Source organism: Prunus avium, chromosome 1 (genome assembly GCF_965620075.1).
Source record: "Prunus avium chromosome 1, drPruAviu1.hap1.1, whole genome shotgun sequence".
NCBI lineage: Eukaryota > Viridiplantae > Streptophyta > Magnoliopsida > Rosales > Rosaceae > Prunus > Prunus avium.
In genome coordinates, this window is record NC_142284.1 from 53701119 (window position 1) to 53724781 (window position 23663).

A 23663-nucleotide genomic window follows, 5' to 3' on the forward strand; every position below is an offset into this window, starting at 1 on the left:
CCAAAATTTTGGCAGAGTCTCCCCTGTAAACAGGACATAACCCAAAAATTTCAACCTGTCAAAAACGCAGATATTTATAACCCAACAGCCAGCATGCATTACACAATACATAGCGTTTACAAACTGTGGCCTCCGGCCTCAAAATACCAAAATTCTAACTGGGCAATAACAGAGCATCTAACAGAATTCAAAGAAAATAAAAGTGGGAAGGAAGTTTAACGATTTTACATAGCACAGAGGCCCTGAGAAGGCTCAAGTGCTGAAGCTCGTGAAAACAGGAGCACAAGACACGGCACTGCGGCTCGTTCCAGTCAACTACTGGCTGTGGGGCGCAAAACAGAAAATTGTGAGTGGACAAAACAACGTTTAGTTCAATTTAAACCAAAGTAGTATAACCCCACTGTTAGAAAACCATGCATGAAATCAATACATTAAAAACCATCATATTCATACATATATAGTTTGCTCAACCCGAGCTAAATCCGAAATTCAGTGAAACTTGCAAATCAACCCACCCAAACCTTTCCTTACAAAACTCAAATCAAACTCTCGAAACCCGTGCCCACCGGCACGACGAGCGGGGAAGTATCCTCGCTCAAAAATAAGAACAATTGCATAATACTAGAATATGAGAGATACACTCTATATATATATATATATAAAAATATATAAGACACACCTAATTGTACCGGGGAAACAATCCAGCAGGGGATTGTTGACTAGCTCACAATTATCAGCCCTCAAGCGGACTATGTGGCTAGGGACAAGCCGTCCAACTGGGGGACTAACTCTCAGCCAGCACGTACGGACGAAGAATCAAGACCCGTACGCCTGTAAACAGTCCTACGCGCGCAGACTACCCAATTAAGGGTCTACAGCGACACCCCGTTAAGGTATGCCCCGGGTTCCGATATTTCCAAGTATCACATTTCCATAATCCATTCACAAATCCAGGGGGAGGTACACGGGGTAGTGCTTATAGCACTTCAAACTGACAATCTATACCACATCTTTCCACAACTCATAAAACAACCCCGTACTTCCCACACATAGCCCTCAAAGATAGATAACAATTCACATATATCAATTTATATATACTCAAGATACTTAGAATATCAAAACCCAGAAAATATACCAAATACTTACGAACATATTAGTTTCACTTTAAAGCACAAATTAACTGTCAGTAAATCCTTAAATTCTTATACATGCAATTTCCAAGATAAATCCATGCTATTTATTTGAAAACAAAGTCCACTCACAAGTAGTCCCAAGCTGCGTGACCCCGAGAGGGTCCTGCCTGCTCCGAGGGCGGATTCGGATTACCTATTTCAGAATAGGAATACGATATAAAAATCCAACTCTTCAAAATAAGACTTTAAAATAAAATCCTAATTTTCCTGGGTTTCTAGCACGCACGAGGAACGAGACACTCCTAGGGTCCACCTAAGAGTTTCAAACGCTGGAAAAGTCTCGGAAGACACTCGGTCAACCGGACGGTCAAAACTCACGATCGAACGGTTATCGTAAATCTTAAACTTTAAATTATTGAACCGGAACATCCGGGGCTCCGATTCACGATCCGCGAATTCCTATACGATCCTAGGAATACCAGGAACAACATACGTGAAATTGGGTTTGATCCAATGGTCCAAACACATCAAACCCGAAAATCACATATTAGGTAAAATTCGTTCGAGGCCCAAACGATATCCAAATTGAGATCCGTAAACTCCTACGCGCTCGTAGCAACACAAGGATCATTCTAGGATAAAGTATGACCTCTGCCGGACTGCCCACGCACCGCCCCACGCGCTGCCGCGCGTGGGTGGCTTGATCACAATTCCGGTGACCGGAAAAACTTAGTATTTTGGCTCCAAACTCCTAACCTAGGTAAAACACCTAATTTGGAACCACTTTTCTTCTTGGGTGAAGGCCAGAAAATGGCCGGAAGTGGCCCCAAATGGTGGCCGAAACTGCCAGTTTTCTTCAATTCGAAATTTGAGTTATAAACTCTCAAAATTTCTGGAAACCTAACCAACAGGCAGCTAGAGCACGAAAAATAGATAGATTTCCATACCTTACTTGTCAAAATCGGTTGAGAAACGAAGGAGAACGAAGGTGTTGAAGTTTCATGATTTTTCTGAAATTTTCCAGCAGCTTTTGCTGCGTTTTCCGGCGGCTGCAGCGGCTGGCGACGGCAGAGATGGCGGGGGAGGAGACGGCAGGGCCGGGCTTGTGAGCTTGGCTCCGACGGTGGGGGCTACGGTGGTCAGTGGTGGTGGCTGGGGGTTTTGCAGCGGGAGAGGGAGTCGACGGGAGAGAGAGAGACGCACGGGAGAGAGAGAAGGAAATGAGAGAAATATAATCAGATTTTCTGATTTTAACAGAAATTTATTTCTGAAAATAATTCCAAATAGACCCTCGATGATTTTTCAACCATAACTTCTTCGTTTCAAATCCGAATCGAGCCTACCGCGTGTCTACGGACTCGGCTCAGTACCACCTTTCTAAAAACACCACTTGCTGCCCCAAACTCTCTCCGGATAAAAATTGACCTTTTTGCCCCCACTTCAAAGGCAAAAATTGGAAATTCCAAAATTTAATTAAATTAAAATCCAAAATTAATAATATTTTGGGTCGGGGTGTTACACCTGCTAAGTGGTAGCAACTAGTAATTAGCGAGGTAAAAATGTAGACCAAAAAGAAAAAGTAGAGAAAGAGATGACTATTCAAAGAATTTTTTCATGATCACAATAATGTGAGAATTGGTTATGATGCGCAAAGATATATATGTGTAAATTACTAAAGACAAATAAAAAACCAACGAAGACCCACATCTCAAATTCACAAGGTCATAAAAACAAATATAAAAAAAACCCGAATTTTGATAATTTAATAATCAAGTAATTGTATTTTTTATTTATTATTATATAAAATAGTGATTACATTTTGCCTTTCTCTATATAGGAAGATTGAGAAAGAGAAATAAAAGAAGGGTTAATATCACAAAACGTCCCTAAGGTTTACGAAACTATTAGATTGCCTTCTTAATGTTTTTTTGTGTCATTTGTGGTCCTCAAGGTTAGTATGTGCGATCACAAATGGTCCATGCAGTTAGGTTCCGTCAAAAACTCCTTTAGTTTGCTGACGTGGCATATATATATATATATATATATATATATATATATATATATATATATATATATATATCACAAAACATTCTTGAGGTTCATGCACCTATCACAAATGGTCGCTGCGAAATTTATTAATTTATTAAAATTTAAAATTCATAAAATTTTGGTTTTCTTTTTTAAATTTAAAAAATATATATATTGTATTTTAAATACACGTGACACTATATTTTTGAAGATGTGGGCTCCACATATATGCCACATCAACAAACTAATGAAGTTTTTTTTATTTAAAATAATTTAAAAATGAAAAAACCATTTATAGAAGATTTTTATGAACCCTAAACTCTTGGTTTTTTCATTTTTAAGTTTTATGATTTTTAAATTATTTTTCAAAACTTCATTAGTTTGTTGATGTGGCATATATGTGGAGCTCACATCTCAAATAATATAGTGTCACGTGTATTTAAAATACAATATCTATTTTAAAATAATTTAAAATTCATAAAATATAAAAGAGAAAACTAAAATTTTATGAATTTGAAATTAAAAAATTTCGCAGGGACCATTTGTGATAGGTGCGTGAACCTGAGAGATGTTTTGTGATATATATATATATATATATGCCACGTCAGCAAACTAACGGATTTTTTGACATAATCTAACAACAGGGACCATTTGTGATCACACCTTGAGGACCACGAATGACAAAAAAAAACATTAAGGATGCAATTTGATAGTTTCGTAAACCTTAGAGACGTTTTGTGATATTAAGCCATAAAAGAAAACATAACTTGAAAATAGAAAGAGAAATCTAAGCAGTAAAGAAGAGTATATGCCTTAATTTCGTAAATGAAACACCACATTGATATGCCTTCAGATGTTCACCAGAAAAGAAATAATGAATTGGACTTGAAAATAGAAATGCTCTGTTTTCTACTTTTCGCCGTAGTCGCTCAGGAACTCTGTAGATACAACGCAATGGGGGCAGGGGAGACAAGTTGGCCAACTCTTGGCTCATCGAAGTTTCCAAAGGATTGTGCTGGTTTTCTATGTCATAATTTGGAGCTTCATTTTTTCTCCTCATCATCATGTACTAGCACCAGAATCAACATATATTACATTTAGTTGATGAGTGCAAGCAGGAAAGGGAACTGAAATCAAAATCTTGTATGAGACCAACACCTTAAACACTGACTTCGACAAAAAAAAACACGGACCTTAAAAACTCACATGAAGTACTTAACTCTACTTTTGTATAGATATTTCCACATTCCAATCTTATTTCCAATAAAAACAGGCTGAGACAAATCAAACTTTTGTCAAACCTATCTATCTATAATTAAACACTTCTCTCTCGATTAATAGAGTTCTAAGTTCAACAATTAAAAAAATGTTTGCTTAAATAAAAAGGATCGATGCTTGAATATAGCAATGGGGAAGGAAAGTTGACGGTACAGACTGGATTGCTGATATATATGCAATCAATATCATTGTTGCCAACAATACGTATTGACATATTATTGGTACATTTTTGCCAACATTGATATCGATGTGCATATCGAGAGTCTGTTCTCTAATTTTCTGTATATGTCACACAACAATGACATAAGATTAATAATGGAAAAAGAAAAAACAGAAAAGGGAAGTGAAACCGCACCTGCTATATGTATGACAAAACCAAGTTTGTTTCAGCCTTGATGGCTGATCACCAGAAAAGTTCAAGGCAGATTGTTTGCTCCTCTGGTAGATGTGATGAGGAAATTTGCTCTTGGCGGGTAGAACAAGAACATGAATTACCTAACTAATTATGTCACTGCAACAACATTCAAGGGTGCTCAGCATCGCCGATTAACATCTCTAACTAATCAACTCATATGCTGGATGTAGAATGTAATAATATAAACAAGGCAGAATGCCCAATTTGCACTCGTCTTTTATTCTAGGCAAGTACTACGACTAAGAGGAATACCTGCATGACCATTTGCAGAAGATGCATGCAAGTAATTGAGCTTGAAATCCACCCACTGTTAGCACATATCTATCATGGCCTGGATGATTCGTATACTTTGATCCAATACTGACTTCAAGCCTGTGATGTAATCACTGATTGGTAATTCTAACTGCGAGAAATGTTGCAGAATTCATGCATGGTAAGAGAATAAAACGATGAGATGAGAGAACTAAAAAGGAAAACGACATGAAGTTTTTATTTCAAAAACATATAGTTGAAGACAACTCTGACCTGAAATAGCAGATTGGCTTTGACATGTGGATCATCTAAGCAGTCCTTATCCCCTTTATATTGAACTCTCTCAGACAAAGCTTTATTGTAATTCTCATATTATCAAAGAAGATATTACAGTTCGAAATCAAGATAAAGATCTCATAATTTTTTAATACATAAAATTTCACTATGATCCGACGTAGAACTTTTTGTTGTCTTTGCAGTAAGCAAAGAAAAACATATTCTTGTTAGCAAATTTGTATGGAGGAAGAATGATTGCATATGACTGCGATATATAATATAATATGAACATTATATATTATATGTTTTATATGCCCTTTCTTAATAAATAGGACTGACTGATACCACTTCGCTCACAAGATAGTTGTTATAGGACAAGTATTAATTTTCTCCATTTTCAGAATCCACGGTTAATAGATCTAGTCACTCAAGTGTGTGCCTCATCATGAATCCAAAAAAAAAAAAACACAAGTACTCAAGTAAGAGCCAACCATAGACTTATTACCTCGTTATGCCGCACAGGAACTGCGTTATATTCAGAAGCAGCAGATAGGATATGCAAGACGACCTATAGTACATAACCTTCTTAAGCATAACAGCATAAAAAGTAAAAGCGAGAAATTAAAATGCTGAATAAAAATCTTCAAGAACCATTTCTTACTTCAAGCGATGTATCTGATCCTATGTTTGAACCAAACATTGATACAGTCATGTAGCTAAGATAATACTGGGATGCTATTGAACCCAGCATCGTTGGCTCTACATTGTCTTCATTCATCTTGATGCATCCACTGTCTTCCAGATCCTCAAATGTGTTTTGCACTAACCTTGCCAAAATAATCAATAAGTAATCAAAGCAATGCCACCGAAAGAGAGAGCATATCCTGATAAAAGGGAAAAAAAAATCCATGAGAATTGAGCATGGTATTACCTAGACAAGTAAGAGCTGAGAACTTCAGGTTCAGTATTGTCCAAGCTATAGTAAGCTGGATTAAACATCTGTAGAAAACTATGCTCATGTAAGATCTTGTACAGGCTCAATAAATCAAATACTAAGGACACTAATCAAAACCAAAGGCTTTCAACTTGTGTCTTCATCATATTTAAGTACAAGAGGATCATTGTGCTGCTCCTGTCACAGCAGCAATGCAGATGATAGGCGTTCTGAATTTTAACAGCAAAAAAAAGATAGGTGTAGAGTATTGAAAAAATAAAAAGGAAAATGCTTTATTGATTAGATATAGGACTGCAAGACTTCATCCATTGACTTTATTAGATTTTCTGATATATTCAAAACCCCAAACAACCTGATTCCTAGTATTAATATTTGAGGCAAATATTCAGAAAGTAATATGATTTGTGTTTATTGATTGTTAGGCGGGCTGATTGTGACGGACATCTACTCCCATCTTTCTTGTAAAATCTGAGCAACTGTTGATTATAAAGGGAGAAAAGCATGTAATTTGATTCACATATTTCTTTCTTTCCATTTTTTATTTCATATAGTCATGTGTGACCAAAACCATCATTTGCAATACATCTGTGATTGATATTGCAAAATCAACATATCTCTTTGTTTTCCCATCATAATATTCTGTTCCCTGCAAGAGAATAAACACTTACGTAAACTGCATGGTGTAATCCAATGCCAAACTGCAAGGTGTGCCTCAGGTTAAAGAACCATCTGCTGGGCTTCTCCTGGCATACTAAAAAACTGGCTTGGATGTTCATCTGACATTGAGAACTTCAATAACAGAAAAGCACAAAAAAAATCGAATCAACACAGCAGACGGTTCAAGACCTAAACCCTAAATCAACACAGCAGCCGAAACCGAAGAAAAAATAAGATCGAAGCTTGAGTTGAGAGAGAGGCTCAAGACCGAGTCTTTGAATTTTGAAGATTGGACAGCGAGTGCAAGCTTCGTCTGTCTTCATTTGGACAAAAAAAGGACATGACCCGCCCAGGCCGCCTAGATCCGCCCATTCCGCCTAGAAGCCGCCTAGATCCGCCCAGGCCGCCTAGAAGCCGCCTAGATCCTCCCAGGACGCCTAGGCCCCGCCTAACTCCCTGGCGTCGGTGTCCTCCCGCCTAGCGCCTAGGCTGATTTTTCGAACACTGCTCGAAACCTGGAACGGGCTTGCTCTGTGCCCTAGACGTTCGTAGTGACGAGTTCGAGTCCTCTATCCGTGACTACCATGGCGTCCAATTTATGTATGCTTCTGATTACGTATAGCCGCGCGGCTATAAGCCATAAACAGAATATTTTGCAACAAAGTATAGCCGCGCGGCTATACCCCATACATATAATATTTTAAAAGAGAGTATTCCCGCCTGGCTATATGGAGCCTGGCTATAATCCATAAAAAGAATATTTTAGAAGTAAGGCCGTGCGACTGTGACTATACGCCATAAATATAATATTTTAGAAGAGATATTTAAAAAGTATAGCAGCGTTGTTGTACTTTATAAATAGAATATTTTATGAGTATAGCCGCTCGGCTATTCCGTTTTTTTAAGACGTTCTCACAACAATTCGAGACCCTTCCTTGATATGCCGCTGAAGCAATGAATGTCCAGATCAATCTCAAAGTAGTTAGGACCCTGCATGTGAGAGAGCTTGATAAAGTCAAACAACATGGTTTTTATGTTTCATCTTCTTAACACTCAGCAACATAAATGTTCAATGTTTACCTTGTAAAAATTGTGCTGGGGGCGTGAAATAACTGGTTTGTCATTATATGCATGTACAAGCTTCTTCTCAGCAGAACTCCGACCGAGATCCTTAGGATTTACCACCCCAACCAAGATCTTTAGTCTTTCTCTAAAAGATACAGTGGAGTCCTTTGCGAATCCTTTAACTTTTTCCGTCTCATCGTCAACCATTTTCTAAAAGCATCATTCAAATATATCAACAGACTGAGTGTTCCAATAGAACATAAGATCACATTTCCATCAGGGAGAGTACATCATAATAAAGTACATGCCTATCCAAATGGATGAAATTGCATACAAAATGAAGTTACCTTGATGCTGTCCTAGAATTGAGGAGAGATGTCTTTATCAAAATTGTCAGAAACTTTGAAATACATTACAAGACTCATCCCCTCTCCATCACTATCACCAAGAAACATTGCAGGCAACCGCAACAAGGCGCAGAGCAATATCATTAGATAAGTCAATTCTGAAAAAATACCTGTATGTTTACAATGAACACTTTCCCATATGCTTTCACTTTGGGAAGCTCAGGATGCTGGGCAATGTGATGTATCTTTTTGGGGCATACAGACACATCAACACCTATTGGAGTATGTGGACTGTAGTTCGGAGCAGTTGACTTTCATTATCTCTGGATGGTAGACAAACAGAAAATAATATTATCATTAGCAAGGCAGAATACAGTAATTAGTTGCAAATGTCTAAATTCAGCTAAGGTTGGTTTTGACAAAAGAAAAAACCAAAGTCATACTTGAAATAGTTCTCGCCACGGAATTTAAAAGTTGAGGGTGGAATCTCAGACCAAGATCCTGAAGTCAGCTTCTCTACTCTACAACATGGAATGAGACATCCTGGCCTAGGCCGATACAGAAACCTTTTTGATTGACCTGTGGATATATCATTGAAATGTTCAATAATATACATGTACATCAATCCCAATATTCTAAGTTTTCTTTCTATTAAAAGAAAATTGAATTATTCGAATACTTACATTGTTCAATGGTTTCTTCTGCATCACAGGATCTCCTTTTAAAAGAAAGTCTGAAAACGGCTGATGGCTTTCTCTGGGACTGCGGAACCAAACTCTGTGCACTTAGAATCTTATCGTTGAAACTTACAGAAGGTACCAATCGAGATAAGCCGGATTTCAGGGCATTGTTTGAATTTTTTCATTAGAATCACGTCCATCCTCTATAAGTCCTTTAAAGCTTCCATAAGAGTGATATAATATATTCTTCCTCTTACTGCAAACTTCATCAGCCTTCCCTAAGTGAGAAAGCTCATAGCCCTGGGTATTAATAAGCGAAAACCAATTTGATTCCCTGCGCTCATCTTTGCCTGTGATTTTATCTGATTTACCTCCATCTATTTTCATATAGCTTTGGTATTCTTCATACTTACACCCATTATCAACAAAGCGAGCAGATCTTTCGTATTGAAGTACTTGGCCACTTGAGATATTCCCAACTGGATTGCTTGCTAATGGAAAACCATCTGTAGAATAAGAGAAGAAAATTAAGAAAACAAAACAAAATCCTTTTCCAATAAGTAGCTCAAGAAAAATTACTTCAGTAGTAATGACGTTTTTGTTAAACAAAGTAGGGTAAATATTTAGTTATGCTAAGATACGCTCATATTCTTATTCTTCTCCAATATGGAGGTATTTATACAAGTACGAAGATGTGTTAACCCTAAATAAAATAGGAAATATATCTAAATTATAATAGGAAATAAATCTCTATTATAATAGGACTAAATAATAATTGGTAAGTAATCAAAATTCTAACTAAATAGGGAACCAAAATCCTAACTAAGTAAGGACTCGCCAACACTCCCCCTCAAGTTGGGCAAAGATATTTCGCACGCCCAACTTGACAAGCGAGTCACAGAACACCATACTTGAGAAGCACCAATTGTAGAGAAGGTCTTTTCGTCAACCACGAGTGAAACAAGTGACAAACTAAAGCAAAGTTCGCAACGGAAACACAAGAGCAAACCCTAAAAAATAGGGCACATAGCAGAACACAGAAACCCTGTGAGCACGATAGCAGATAAAGCAGAACACAGAAGCCTTGTGAGCACGGCAATAGATAAGGCATAACACAGAAGCCCTGTGAGCACAGCAGTAGATAAGGCAGAAACCAAACCCTAAAAATAGGGTAAGGCAAGGTAAGGCAAATAAAGGCCAAGCAAAGGCAAGGTGGCAAGGCATGGCAAAGAACCCTAAAAATAGGGTAAGGCACGACAAAGGTAAAGCCTTACCCTAAAGATAGGGTAAGGCAAGGCATGGCAAGGCAAAGCCAAACCCTAACAAATAGGGTAAGGCAAGGCAAAGAAAGGCAAAGCCAAAGGCAAGGTCAACGGGCATGACCACAGTGGAAACACACCAGCAAAGGCATGAGCAACAATACTAGCACCAACAAGAGCAACAAGGCAGAGACATAACAGGCATCATCAACAGCGATACAAGGCATTGGCACCAACAACAGCATAGACAACTTCTCTTCACTCCCTCTCTCCCCCTGAAGAGACGGGGTCGATGGAGCCATATGATCAATGGTACTTGAGAAACATGCACTGACTAACACTGAGATGTAGCAGAATCAGCCATGACAGATAGGTGGTTAAATTGCAGCAGAATAGATGAGCAGCGGTGACAATAGCAAGGTAGGCAGCGATGACGGTAGCAAGGTAGACGGCGGCGGCGGCAGACTAGGATTATAAGCTAGATGTATAGTGCAACGAAAATAGGTAGTCTCTAGGGTTAGGGTAGAGATAGATCAAAACACAGTAACATCATCGGCAATGACCATAACAACGGCAACAATAGCGGCAACGGTAACATCAATGACAGTAGTAGAGGTAATGGCAACGACAGTAGTAGAGGTAACGGCAACGACAATAGCAACAACAACAGTTCTTCCATATCAACTTTAGCTAAATCACGCAGACAACTTCTCTTCACTCCTCCTCTTCATGGGAATATGTCAAGCTAATGGGGATACGTCAATAAACATATCCTTTTCACTCCCCCTCCCCTGGAGAGCACTTAAATTGCAAGGAGAACGCAAACACAGGTCACAAGAAAACTAGGCTCTTATACCATGTCAAATTTTCCAGGTTAACGGGCCGAGGGCCCACTCCAACAACACCGATACTGTCCCCACTTTACCACCTGCACAATCCTCAGGTGTGGGGTTTTATCACAAAAGGCCTCGGTGTTAGTAAGAGAAGGATATTTCTATTTAAACTACTTTATCTTTGGCCCTCTGGCCGATGTGGGACAACAATGAGTTCCAACACTCCCCCGCACGTGAGACCCCATTTTTATGGGTCACACGTGGAGATCCATATCGGCAACCACGTGGAGCCATGTAAGGACTCACCCATCGCGCGGGGCCAAACGGGGACCCACCCATCACGTGGAAAGTACGGGCCCGCAACTAGGCTCTTATACCATGTCAAATTTTCCAAGTTAACGGACCGAGGGCCCACTCCAACAACACCGATACTTTCCCCACTTTACCACCTGCACAATCCTCAGGTATGGGGGTTTTATCACAAAAGGCCTCGGTGTTAGTAAGAGAGGGATATTTCTATTTAAACTACTTTCTCTTTGGCCCTCTGGCCGATGTGGGACAACAATGAGTTCCAACAGTTTTGCGATCAAACAAAACCACAAGGCTTTTATTCTGTAATATGTAGTTACAAGCTGATGGCCAATACCTCTATGTATACTGATAAAGTCATCATCCAAGTCAGACTCCAGAATACTCACCGAGTCAAACCAAGCTTCCTCTTGGAAAATTACTACAAATGAATAACTTTCAAAATATGAGATTCAAGAGCTATGAATTTTCTTGTCAGCACTATTTGTTGAAATCTGATGAAAGAAAGCACACACCAATCGAATCATATTGACTGTGGTGCCATTGCAGCTGGGTGAGATGTAATGTTGAATTAGAAACCTTAGATTTTCTGTGAGTAGTTTTTGCACCATTCTCAAAGTCCACATGAACAAACTTACTGACATCATAGTCACTCACGCGAGCTCCTGCATCACTATTTATTTTCTTGGTACCATCTGAAGTGGAGCAAGTTGCCTTTCTATGGCGTTTGATGACCCGCTGACAGTGTTTTTTCTGTGGTTTAATTGTTTCTGGCATCTTTTTTTTTTTCTTTTCTTTTTTCCCCCCCCTGATTTTCGTTTATCAGGGCTACAAGATCAGTTGGCTGCCTATATTCCATCTATCATCTTTTTGAAGGAGTGTGCAACAGCACTTGAGAAGCATGTGCTTGCAAACGCCATATGGAAAGTAAGCTGGTTTCTATCTACATTGGGGATAAGCAGAAGAGACACCATAAAGGCTGATGGTTAGATGCTTGAGTTGTGGGAAAGCATTGACCAGGATGCCAGCATTGATTTGATGGTTGGCACGGGCCAAAAGGTGGATGCTGTACCAACTGACCACAGTCAGAATGAAGCAGTAAAGGAACACAAGAATAAATATTCCTCTTCAGAATCATTGGTTGAGAAGGAATTGGGTGGACAAATTAGAGATCTCTAAGAGATTTATAGAGCCCCGTCAAGAAGGCAACAAGAGAAGGATTCTAGAAAGACTTGATTCTGAAGTACAAAAGTTGACAAACCTTCAAATAATCGTGGAAGACCTGAAGAGGAAGGTGGAGATTACTGAAAAGAGCAAAGAGGGCAAAGGTATTGAATTTGAAAACGTGGCATCGGAAATATATCTCCACTGTCAATTCTTATATTGTGAAGTAAACAACATACCAAGATGATGCTCGGAAGTTTCCTCTTATCGGGTCTCCACATGACCTTGTTAAGGATTCTCCAAGTGCCCTTTAACTGCGAGAATGCCGTTACTGCAAGTGACCTTGCAGCCCCATGCACGGCATCGGAAATGGAAGCTGGGAGGCCATTGCTTTCATAAGGAGTTATGGGCCAGGGAAGCAGCGTGTCACATCCCAGGATCAGCTTCGCCGTAGCACGATATTGTCCGCTTTGGGCCCCCCTCTCTGCCCTCACGGTTTTGTTTTTGGGAGCTCACGAGCAACTTCCCAGTGAGTCACCCATCTTGGGATTGCTCTAGCCCCCAACTCGCTTAACTTCAGAGTTCCCATGACTCCGAAGCCAGTGAGCTCCTAAAAGGCCTCGTGCTAGGAAGAGAAGTGCCCACACATTTAAAGCACTTCACATTTCCCTCCCCGAGCGATGTGGGATTGCTCACCGTTCTTGTTTCCCCAAGACACGGGTCTTACAATCCACCCCCCTTGGGGCCCAGCGTCCTCGCTGGCACACTTCCGGTCGGGGTCTGGCTCTGATACCAAATCGCTCCCATTGATACTTGAGACTCACGACTATACCCTTTTTATATTTAATTTTTAACGAGTTTATATGGAAGGCTATACCATTTTTAATTAATTTCTTATTTTTAAAAAGTATAGCCGCGCAGCCATACTCTTTCCATATTTATAGTATAGCCGTGCGGCTATATCGAGTTTGGGGCTATACTTTTTAAAAATAAGAAATTAATTAAAAATGGTATAGCTGCGCAGCCATACTCTTTCCATATTTATAGTATAGCCGTGCGGCTATATCCAGCTATACCATTTTTAATTAATTTCTTATTTTTAAAAAGTATAGCCGCGCAGCCATACTCCTTCCATATTTATAGTATAGCCGTGCGGCTATATCGAGTTTGGGGCTAATATACCACTTTAGCCCATTCGGCTGGAGTTATTTCTTCAATTATTTTGGGCAAGAATAAAAAATGGATTTTATTTATAAGAAATAATAGGAGTTTAACCCATAAATACAACAACAAAAGGGATCCACCAACATTTTGTGGATCAAAGAATGTTGAATTTCTAAGTATAAAATTGCTTGAATGCGTTTTGAATCTAAATTTCCATGTCCTAAAAAGAGTCTTCTTGGTATTTACTCTTTTTAACCCCTTTCTTCTAAGGTTAGAGTCTGAGAAATATATATGGGAGAGGGAAAGAGACTCAACTCACAACTACTATTCAATCTCACTCAAATACAGATATATATTTAAATAGTATAGCCGCACAGTTATACTTTGTAAATATATTTGAATATTTACTTATATACACCTTAAGGTCCAATGTATTGATACCTTTTTAAAACTATCTATAACTATACATCTTAAGGTCAACGTATCTTACTGATAATATATCTTCCTTTGGTTACTGCGCAGTTCAATAAGTTGTGAAATAGAGTGCTCTTGCTCAAACCTTAAATAACAATATGAAATTAAAGTCAATTTCATCCCCTGGAAAGCAAGAAAAGGCCACAGAGTACCTGGAGAGTCTTAGGAACTGATGATAACTCCATGTGAGTAACCAAGTGATCAGAGAAAGATACTCTTATGAGAGCATATAATTCCCATGTTGAGGTGTTCCCAAGGACCAACCACCATGCTTCATTTTTCACCTATAAAAGAGAATCTGAAGCTCAGTTTGGTTTCTCATTACTAGTTTAGAACAAGAAAAAGTTTTTACCTAAGGAAAATGCGGTAAACGCTCTTGATTTGTTTTGCCTGAAATTGGTGTTCACCAGTGTGATGTCTAAAGAGCGAGACTTTCTGCTGAAGTTTTAATTTCACTTCGATATGTGGAAAAGGCTGCAGATCCTAGAAGAACAAAATATTCTAGATGCAAAGCTACTGAAATAAGTTCAACATTCCAATCTTATTTCCAATAAAAACAAGCTGAGACAAATCAAAATTTTGTCAACCTGTCTATCTATAATTAAACACTTCTCTCTCGATTAATAGAGTTCTAAGTTCAACAATTAAAAAAACATTTGCTTAAATAAAAAGGATCGATGCGTAAATATAGCAATGGGGAAGGAAAGTCTGACAGTACAAACTGGATTGTTGATATATATGCAATCAATATCATTGTTGCCAACAATACGTATCAACATATTATTGGTACATTTTTGCCAACAACGATGTCGATGTGCATATCGAGAGTCTGTTCTCTAATTTTCTGTATATTATTCGGCAATTTTTTGGCAAATTACAACTCATAAGTTTAGCCACTATATAATATTTTAATATAATTTAATTAATGTTTTTAATATATATTATTTTTATTCAATAATGTGCGAATATTATGTGTATAATACGTGAATTTTGTGTGTATTATTGAAAATTTTGTTAAAAAACAAGTGTATTAAACATGAAAAATACATATGTATATGTATAATACGAGTCTTAAATGTCAAAATGCTAAATTCTTTATACGGGTAATAACTCTAGAAAGTAAAATTACTCAAAAGGAGACAATAGAGACTCGGGTAATGGCTTAATAGTAATGAATAGTGCTTTAAACTACTCTTATAAACAAAAATCGAGGACAAACAATTTTTTTTTAAAAAGATCACGTATGGTAAAGCGTATAGCCGAACGGCTATACTATTTATATAAAAAAACCCAGCCATGCCGCGTGGCTATACTCTTTTATTTAAAAAATGGGAGTTTCACTAAAATACCCAAAATGGGGGCTGAAATTATAAAAATACCCAATACCCAAAACACTTTATAAACATACCCAAAACTCATCATTACACACACTCAAAACCCATTTATAAATATACCCAAAACCCATCATTACACACATACCCAAAACCCATTTTGGGTATGTTTCTATGTTTAAATAGTGCTTGGGTATTTTTATAAATACATGTCTAGGATTGGGTATTTTTATAAATATCCCGAGTCTAGCCGAGCGGCTATACTATTTATTTTTTTTAAAAAGGGACCCGCATAGCGCTTATAAGGCGCCCAAGTATAGCCGCGCGGCTATACACTTTTTTAAAGTAAAAAACCATAGTTTCGCCGCGCGGCTATACTCTTTAACTATATTATTTTTAAAAGGAATATCTTTTAAATGGCGATACTATTTATTAAAAAAGAAAACTTTTAAATAATAAAAAAACAGGACCCCCGTACAGCCGCGCGGCTATACTGGTTAAAAAATCTCATGTATAGCCGCTCGGCTATACTATTTATATATAAATATATTAAAAAGGACCCGCCTTGTCACGTGTCAAAAATAGTATAGCCGGCGGCTATACTATTTTTTAATGATTAAAAAAACCATAGTATAACTGCACGGCAATCGTTGTTAATAATTTAAAAGGAGTATAGCCGCACGGCTATACTAATTATCATAAAAAAGGCTTATTATCACAAAACATCCCTGACGTTTGCGAAATTATCACATTGCATCCCTAATGTTTTTTTGTATCATTAATGGTCCCTAACGTTAATACAGGTACTCTTAAATAGTCCCTCTGTCAAAAAAACCGTTAAATCCAAGGGTATAATCATCAAATCAATCCAAAACTATAAATTTTTTTTCCTTCCCTTCTCTTTTTTTTTCTTTCTTCTTTCTTCTTTCTCTCCGCCTGGCCCCGCTCACTCTTCTTCTTTCTTTCTTTTTTCCTTCCCTTCTCTCTCTCTCTTTGTCTCCTCTAGCCACCCAAACCACAACCCCGACCACCAAAGCCACCACCGTGGGATCTTATATCCCTGCCCCTCTCTCTACTCTGTCTGCAACTCTCTCCCTGCCCCCTCCCACAGCCCACCAACCCATCCACTCTAGCCACCCAAACCACCACCTCGACCTCCATAACCACCACCATGGGATCTTATACCCCTGCCCCTCTATGTACTTTCTCTGCAACTCTCTCCCTGCCCCATTCCACAGCCCACCAACCCAGCACTCTAGCCACCCAAATCACCACCCCGAGAGAAGGAAAGAGGAAGAAAAAAGAGAAAAAAGAAAAAAGAAAAAAAGAGAAAGAAGGAAAGAAGAAAAATGAGGAACAAAGAAGGAAAGAAGAAAAAAACAAAGGGAGAGAAAGAAGAAACAGCGAAGGAAAAGAAGAAGAAAAGAGGAGGAAAGAGAGGAGAAAAAAAAGAAGAGAAACAGAGAGAGAAGGGAAGAAGAAAAAAAAATTATAATTTTGGATTGATTTGACGATTATACCCCTAGATTTAATGGTTTTTTTGACAGAAGGACTATTTAAGAGTACATGTATTAACGTTAGGGACCATTAATGATACAAAAAAACGTTAGGGATGCAATGTGATAATTTCACAAACGTCAGGGATGTTTTGTGATAATAAGCCTATAAAAAAATATAAAGAAGGACCCCAGTAAAAGGACAATCATGATTGTAATGAATGGATTATTAATCAATATGAAATGATATTAAGAAGTGGACTAAATTGAGTAGTTAGTATCGTATTAACTTATTAACTGGTTAGCGCTTGAGTGCTCCTATTCGAATTATTTTATAAAATTTTGTGAAGGGCCCCTTCTAATGCAAAATCTTGGCTGCGCCACTGCCTATAGCAACTTGGTTATGTGTGCGAAACACCCCTTCTTTTGTCATTTAGACTATCGGTTCGTTTGTATTAATAAAATAAAAAATAAAATAAAAGATAAAATTATAAATAAAACAAAACACATATTAAAGCCTAACTGTTAATAATGGATCCAACATAAGATCCAGCCCAAGCCCATGAATAAAGCCCCTGAAAACGGTTGGACCCAATTTTAAACACGTTAATATGTTATAGGTTTTTTCCCGGCAAACCTTTAGTCTCTCCTCCTTCAGCTTTACACGAGCGGCATAGTCTCTTTCGTCATTTTCTGTACCCAATAGAAGTGTAGGCAAGCTTTTGATCTTCGCTCTCCTGTGCTTGCATCTTACCTTTGTTATTGCCGAGTAAGCCGTCTCAAATGGTTGGTCGTTCAGTTCATATGTGAAAGCAACAAATTGCACGCCATGTGTTCGATGTATTGCCTTACCGAATTCAAGGCCCTTTTACTATTGCAGTTTTAACTTCGGAGCGTCGACTTGAAGGGTTATTTGAGGTTTTTTTTTCCAGATCACAATGGCCTGTAGACATGTAGACAGGTTAATACATGGTGCAAAGCATCTAATGGCTAAGCGAAAGGGAGCTGTCCATTTGAATGGGATGCTATATCATTGCTCAGAGGAGTCTCATGGAGAGCCTATGCCTCGAGAATGGTATCAAAAGGAATTCCCCAAGTTTACAAAACTAACCCAAGTGTTAAAAAATGTCGATTTGGTTGATGGAAGGCTTGTTAACATCAGTGATGGTTCGATTATCATGGATGACCGTATTGAACACAGAATGCTTACTTTCAAGTCACTTGCCAGGGAATTTATTGGGTCTCCATTAGTTCAGCAAAGGTTAAAGAATGATGTCGTGGCGTTGTCAGGTGGTAGAATCTGTAATCAATTTGTGTGTTTCAGTAAACCAAATGAAAGAGAGCCCATGGTTGTAAAAACACTCTCCGTAGTAAGTGGCTTTCTGAACATTTCTGCTCAACAAAGACAGTCAGTGCGTGTTACATTATCTCCACAGATTACACAGCACCGCATATGGACTGGGACGCTTGAGGAGGTACTCAATGGATTGAAATCCGAGTTGGAATATTTAGATCATCGGTGCCCAAGCAAAGGGACGAAGATGGGACAGCAGATAGTTGCTAGCTGTCTGAAGTTCTTGGCTGACACATCCACATCCATTTCATATGAACATGATTCCTCTTCATGGACGCGCCTATCGCCTGCAAAAGTTACAGACTCTTCTGGTTTGCAAAAATGGGAAGATGTTCTCGAGATGTTCAACGACCTCATTGATTGTTTGAAAAATGAAAGGGAGTTACTTCTTTACGTAGCGAAGCTTGAGGTCTTGAAAGAGGGGCTGTCTCAGATCAAGGACGTGTTGACTGATAGAAGTATAGGACACAAGGAAGTTCGGCATCAAGAAAGCCTAGTGCAGAAGAAGCTGACGAAGACATTGGGTCATTCGTCCAAGTGCCTGTTCACACTTTTGTTATATTACCTCTTTGGGCATGTTAGAGATATTGAAGTGGACGTACGTGGCGGCGTTTATAGCAGCGGTAGTGAGAACGATTTCTGCTTGTGCATGGGAAAGATTGTGACTTCAGATGAGGAGGAGATGGTTTGGAGTGGGGTGAGGCAGTTGGACAGGGCTCTTGGACTTTTCAAGTTTGTATGGGAAACAGCAGGGATGAAAGGAGCTTTACAACTGCAAGGGCATATATGGTGCGTAGGGGCTGAAGGCAGAACACTTACATATAGAGGAAACACATTTTTTGTCCATGGGATTCATGTTTGACAAACTCTTGTCTTAGAATATGAGTTCAAATTTCAAAACCTTTTTTTTTTCTTTCTGAAATCAGGACCAGTGTGGAGAACTAGCAAGGATTGGAGAAACAGATTTTTGGGCGTCACTTGACCACAGATTGTTGATTGCTCAAATGTGTAGAATTGGCCATCTTAAATGTCAAAATGATTTATCAATTGGGGTTTTTTTAAGAAACGTTTATGTTTGTCAATTGACAGAAGACAAAGAACATAAACCTTTCTCAGCAAATTGAAATTCTCAGTGCCTGCTTTGTTCTTCCATGGCCTGCAAACCTTCTCTGCCACGGTGAAATGGATAATTGGTAAGTAACCAAAATTCTAATGAAATAAGGAACCAAATTCCTAACTAAGTAAGGACTCGCCAACACGATAGAGATAGTTTAGGCTATTCCATTTGTTTGATGAAGCATTCGTTCTAGGGATTCTGTATATACATAACAAAATCACTAGAATGATTCTTAGAAATTCATCACTGCTAAACGCAATGGGTTCAGCATAATAACTTCTTAGCCTTGCTTCTTGGTCCTTTATTTTCTCTACATAATACTCCCAAGTTTACCTGGGTTCTACAGAGAAAATCTTGTAGATACCCCTTTTTGTGGTCTTCCATGGCATTTAAGTGCTGCTTTCCATGGTGAAGTGGGCCTATAGAGACTACCTGAGGTGTGTAGGCTTTGTCATTTCCATGCCGTAATCGCTCAGGAACTCTGTAGATACACCTTAAAGGGGACAAGGGAGACAAACTATCCAATTCCTCGAGCATCGAAGGTATAAATAGATCGCATGGGTTTTCTATGTCATTTGCAGCTTCATCAATTCCTTCCATTTTCCTCCCGATCATCATGCGCGCGGTGATTCAAAAATTTCATAATGAACATTGAAATGAGAAGCTTCAAGCAAACTTATGAAAAGAAACAGAAATACCAAAAAGACAAATCATTGTAGACGGTTTAGAAAATCTAAACATTGCAATTATACTCCTTTGCCCAACTTCTAGGAGCAAACGTACACAAAGACCTTCTTACTTCCAACTTTTCCAACAGAATTTTGTATGAATAGCTCCAAGTGAAATCCGTATGAAAAATCGGTAGTTAGATTTTCATCCTTTAATAAGATTATTTAACTACTAACAAAAAATATCTTCTTACTTGACCAAGTAAAATACTATTCCAGGTTTCTGCAAGTTCTATATGCGCTTATAATTGGTATACTCTATAAATACCATAATCTGAAATTCTCTGTTTTAATTACTTTAATTATTACTTATGTTTTAATTATTGTTTACTTAGTGAATGATTAGTATTTAATAATTTTATTAAATTTAAAAATTTTAAAAACTAAATACTATTTATTAAGTAATATCATTTATGATGCTAATTAAAATATTTAATACTAATTATTCACTAGAGAAATAATAGTTAGAACATAATTACTAATGAAAGTAATTAAATCAGGCTAAGATATATATATATATATATATATATATATATATATATATATATATATATATTTTGGTTTGAACCATGAGGTGGTCCTGGATGAGCCCCAACTATGGGTGACACCTTTAAGCCTTAACCACAACCCAGACTAATCCCCGCTCATACCGGGTCGGCTCGTAAGAGGTAAAGTGCTGGCCAAAGTGGTGACTCCATACTAGAGCAGGGATCGAACCCCTGACCTCTTTTAAGGAATGAGAGTGCCGAGCCACTCACAATAACCACCTTGGTTAGGCTAAGATATTATTTAATTACTAAAAAAGAAAATTTAAAAAAACAATTTATTGACCTAAAGATACTAAGTTTATATTTATTTATTTTTTTTAAAAACCTCTTCCGACGAAACTTCGTCGGCACAGGTCTATGCCGGCAAAGAGTTGCCGGATTAGATTTCTCCCAACGCAATTTCGTCGGCAAAGGTGAATTTCATCAGGAGAGGTTGTTTTGCTTTTATTTTTTTATTTTTTTTATTTTTAAATTTTAAAAATATAAAATTAGTTTCTTTCCTTTTGTTTTTTGGCCAACTTCTTTAATTTAATACATGTAATTAAGTAATACCTTAGCCTTTTTTAACTTACTTTAATTAGTAATTATGTTTTAATTATTATTTCTTTAGTGAATATTGAAATATTTTATTGATTTCATAAATTACTTGGTAAATAGTAATTAATTGTTTTGAATTATTTTGTGGACTTTGTTTTTTATTCTTTGATACTGAATAATAATTAAAATACATGTGTTCGTGTACAATACATGTATTATATGTTTGCTTTCCTTATACCGAGTCTTTAAGAAGTATACGAAAAATAGAAGTACTATTGAAAAATACGTATGTAAGTGTATAATACGCGTATTAAATGGGAAAATGCTAAATTCTTTATACGGTTATAACTTTGGAAAAGTAAAAAATCAAAAGGGGACAATAGCTATACCTTGGTAATGGCCTAAACGTAATGGATAATGTTCTAGACTAGTCTTATCGACAAAGGAAAATCAGGGAGAAAAAATTTAAAAAAAAAGAAGCCACCCATTAGATATTTAAAGAGTATAGCCGGGCGGCTATACTGTTTATTTTATTTAAAAGGACCTGCATAGCGCCTAGGCGGCCCAATTTATTTATTTATTTTTTGAAAGAGTATAACCGCGCGGCTATACGCTACAAATAGAATATTTTAAAAGTACCGCCGCCCGGCTATACTCTATAAATACCATAATCGGAATTTCTATTTTTTAATTACTTTAATTATTGTTTACTTAGTAAATTACTAAAGACAAATAAAAAAACAACAAAGACCCACATCTCAAATTCACAAGGTCAAACAAATATAAAAAAACCTGAATTTTGATAATTTAATTGTTTGTACCATATCTGACCCTCCACTCATTTAGTGACACGTGGATTAGTGAAACTCCCCAAGTGCCCAAGGCGCAGAACAATCGGTATCAGTTACCGATGATATTGCCTCAAAGCAGCGAACGGTCGAATACTGCCTAGCATAGTCCACAATCGGTACCCCCTACCAATTCTGCAGAATCAACCTCGAAGGGCCCGCCCGAAATATCTAAGGACTCGTGTCAACCTCATAGGGCCATCTCACGAGTCCCACATTCGAAATTAAGTACTAAGAGCATACCAAATGCCCTCTATAAAAAGGCCCCTTCACTACAATACAGGGAGGACTTTTCAGCTTGACTTTTATGCTAAATATATTGTCAGCAGCAAAAGCTCTTAGAAAACAAACTTACTTTGGCATCGAAGGGTCTTAGGCTGGTTCCACACCGGTTCCATAGACCTTACGAGTCTCGGCTTCCTTCTATTTAGGATCAGCATCCAAGGACAGGAAGAATCCGCGTCTAGCACTCAATCGATCTCTAGATCGTCCACATCACTTGTAAGTTGCACTCATCCCTATCTGTCTAGTTTTAGTGCCAACATTCATCAAGTAATTGTATTTTTAAAAAAAATATATATAAAATAGTTATTAGATTTTGCCTCTCTCTATGTATGAATATTGAGAAAGAGAAATAAAAGAAATACATATATTAGAAAAATGAAGAAACATGAAGAAAATGAAGAAGAAACGAAGAAACTGCTCGACGGGTTACATGGGTATTTTAGCGGGTTGGCGGGTTATATATGTATTTTAGCGAGTTGGCGAGTTGACCCATTTAATGAAGAGGTTAGATAGGTATTTTAGCAGGTTGGCAGGTTGACCTGAAACCCACCCGTTTATTAAAATGGTCATGGTGGGTTTACTTGAATTTTTATCGTGTAGGTTGAACCCGTTAATTTCTAGTGCAGCTTTCAAGTATAGGTGCAAGCTCTTTTCCTTTGTTTTCAAAGTAACTAGAGAAAGCATTAACAGAAGTATAGGCATTGTGCTATATTTTATTTGTTTATAGCACAATGATCATAATATAACTAGTTTTTTTAAATCATAATAATTAATTCTTCTATTTTACTTCAACAAACAAAAAAAAACTTTCCCTAATTTTTTTTTTAGCAAGCAATAGTCTAAATTAGAGGGGAGAGATTTCATACACACACACAACTATGATGTTGTGGGGATTCGATCTTGAGACCTATGGTTTGCAAGTTAAGGCCCTTTTCCACTAGGTTGGATCCCATTGGCAACCCTTTCCCTAATTAAAAACATGTGGTGCGGAACTTGGCCTTCAGAGGGCTTTGCTCAATGATCTCAATAATACAGACAAAAGATATAGCAATGGAGAAGGATACAACTCATGAAAAAATATGAAGAATTGAAAAAAAAAAAAATACTAAGAATTAAGTAAGTGAAACCGC

At 37.7% G+C, this 23663-nt stretch overlaps 2 protein-coding genes, 1 long non-coding RNA gene and 1 pseudogene across 3 annotated transcripts; 1 reads left to right on the forward strand and 3 right to left on the reverse strand.

The window, feature by feature from the left end:
- Window positions 1-73: 73 nt before the first annotated feature.
- Window positions 74-2337, reverse strand: LOC148298026 (uncharacterized). Its single transcript, XR_015836800.1, has 2 exons — window positions 2081-2337; window positions 74-1326 (listed from the first exon to the last, which is right to left on the reverse strand). It is a non-coding gene; the product is annotated as an uncharacterized LOC148298026 (long non-coding RNA).
- A 3520-nt stretch (window positions 2338-5857) lies between these two features.
- Window positions 5858-7538, reverse strand: LOC110745913 (DExH-box ATP-dependent RNA helicase DExH14-like). Its single transcript, XM_088249422.1, has 4 exons — window positions 7006-7538; window positions 6314-6381; window positions 6044-6204; window positions 5858-5950 (listed from the first exon to the last, which is right to left on the reverse strand). Exons 1-4 carry the CDS (start codon window positions 7014-7016, stop codon window positions 5858-5860), a joined length of 333 nt encoding a protein of 110 aa, XP_088105548.1. The 5' UTR covers window positions 7017-7538.
- Window positions 7539-7882: 344 nt separating this feature from the next.
- Window positions 7883-12264, reverse strand: LOC110745911 (uncharacterized; annotated as a pseudogene).
- A 5446-nt stretch (window positions 12265-17710) lies between these two features.
- On the forward strand, window positions 17711-19517 carry LOC110745912 (uncharacterized). Its single transcript, XM_021946068.2, has one exon. It carries the CDS (start codon window positions 18055-18057, stop codon window positions 19330-19332), a length of 1278 nt encoding a protein of 425 aa, XP_021801760.2. The 5' UTR covers window positions 17711-18054; the 3' UTR covers window positions 19333-19517.
- The last annotated feature ends 4146 nt before the right edge of the window (window positions 19518-23663 follow it).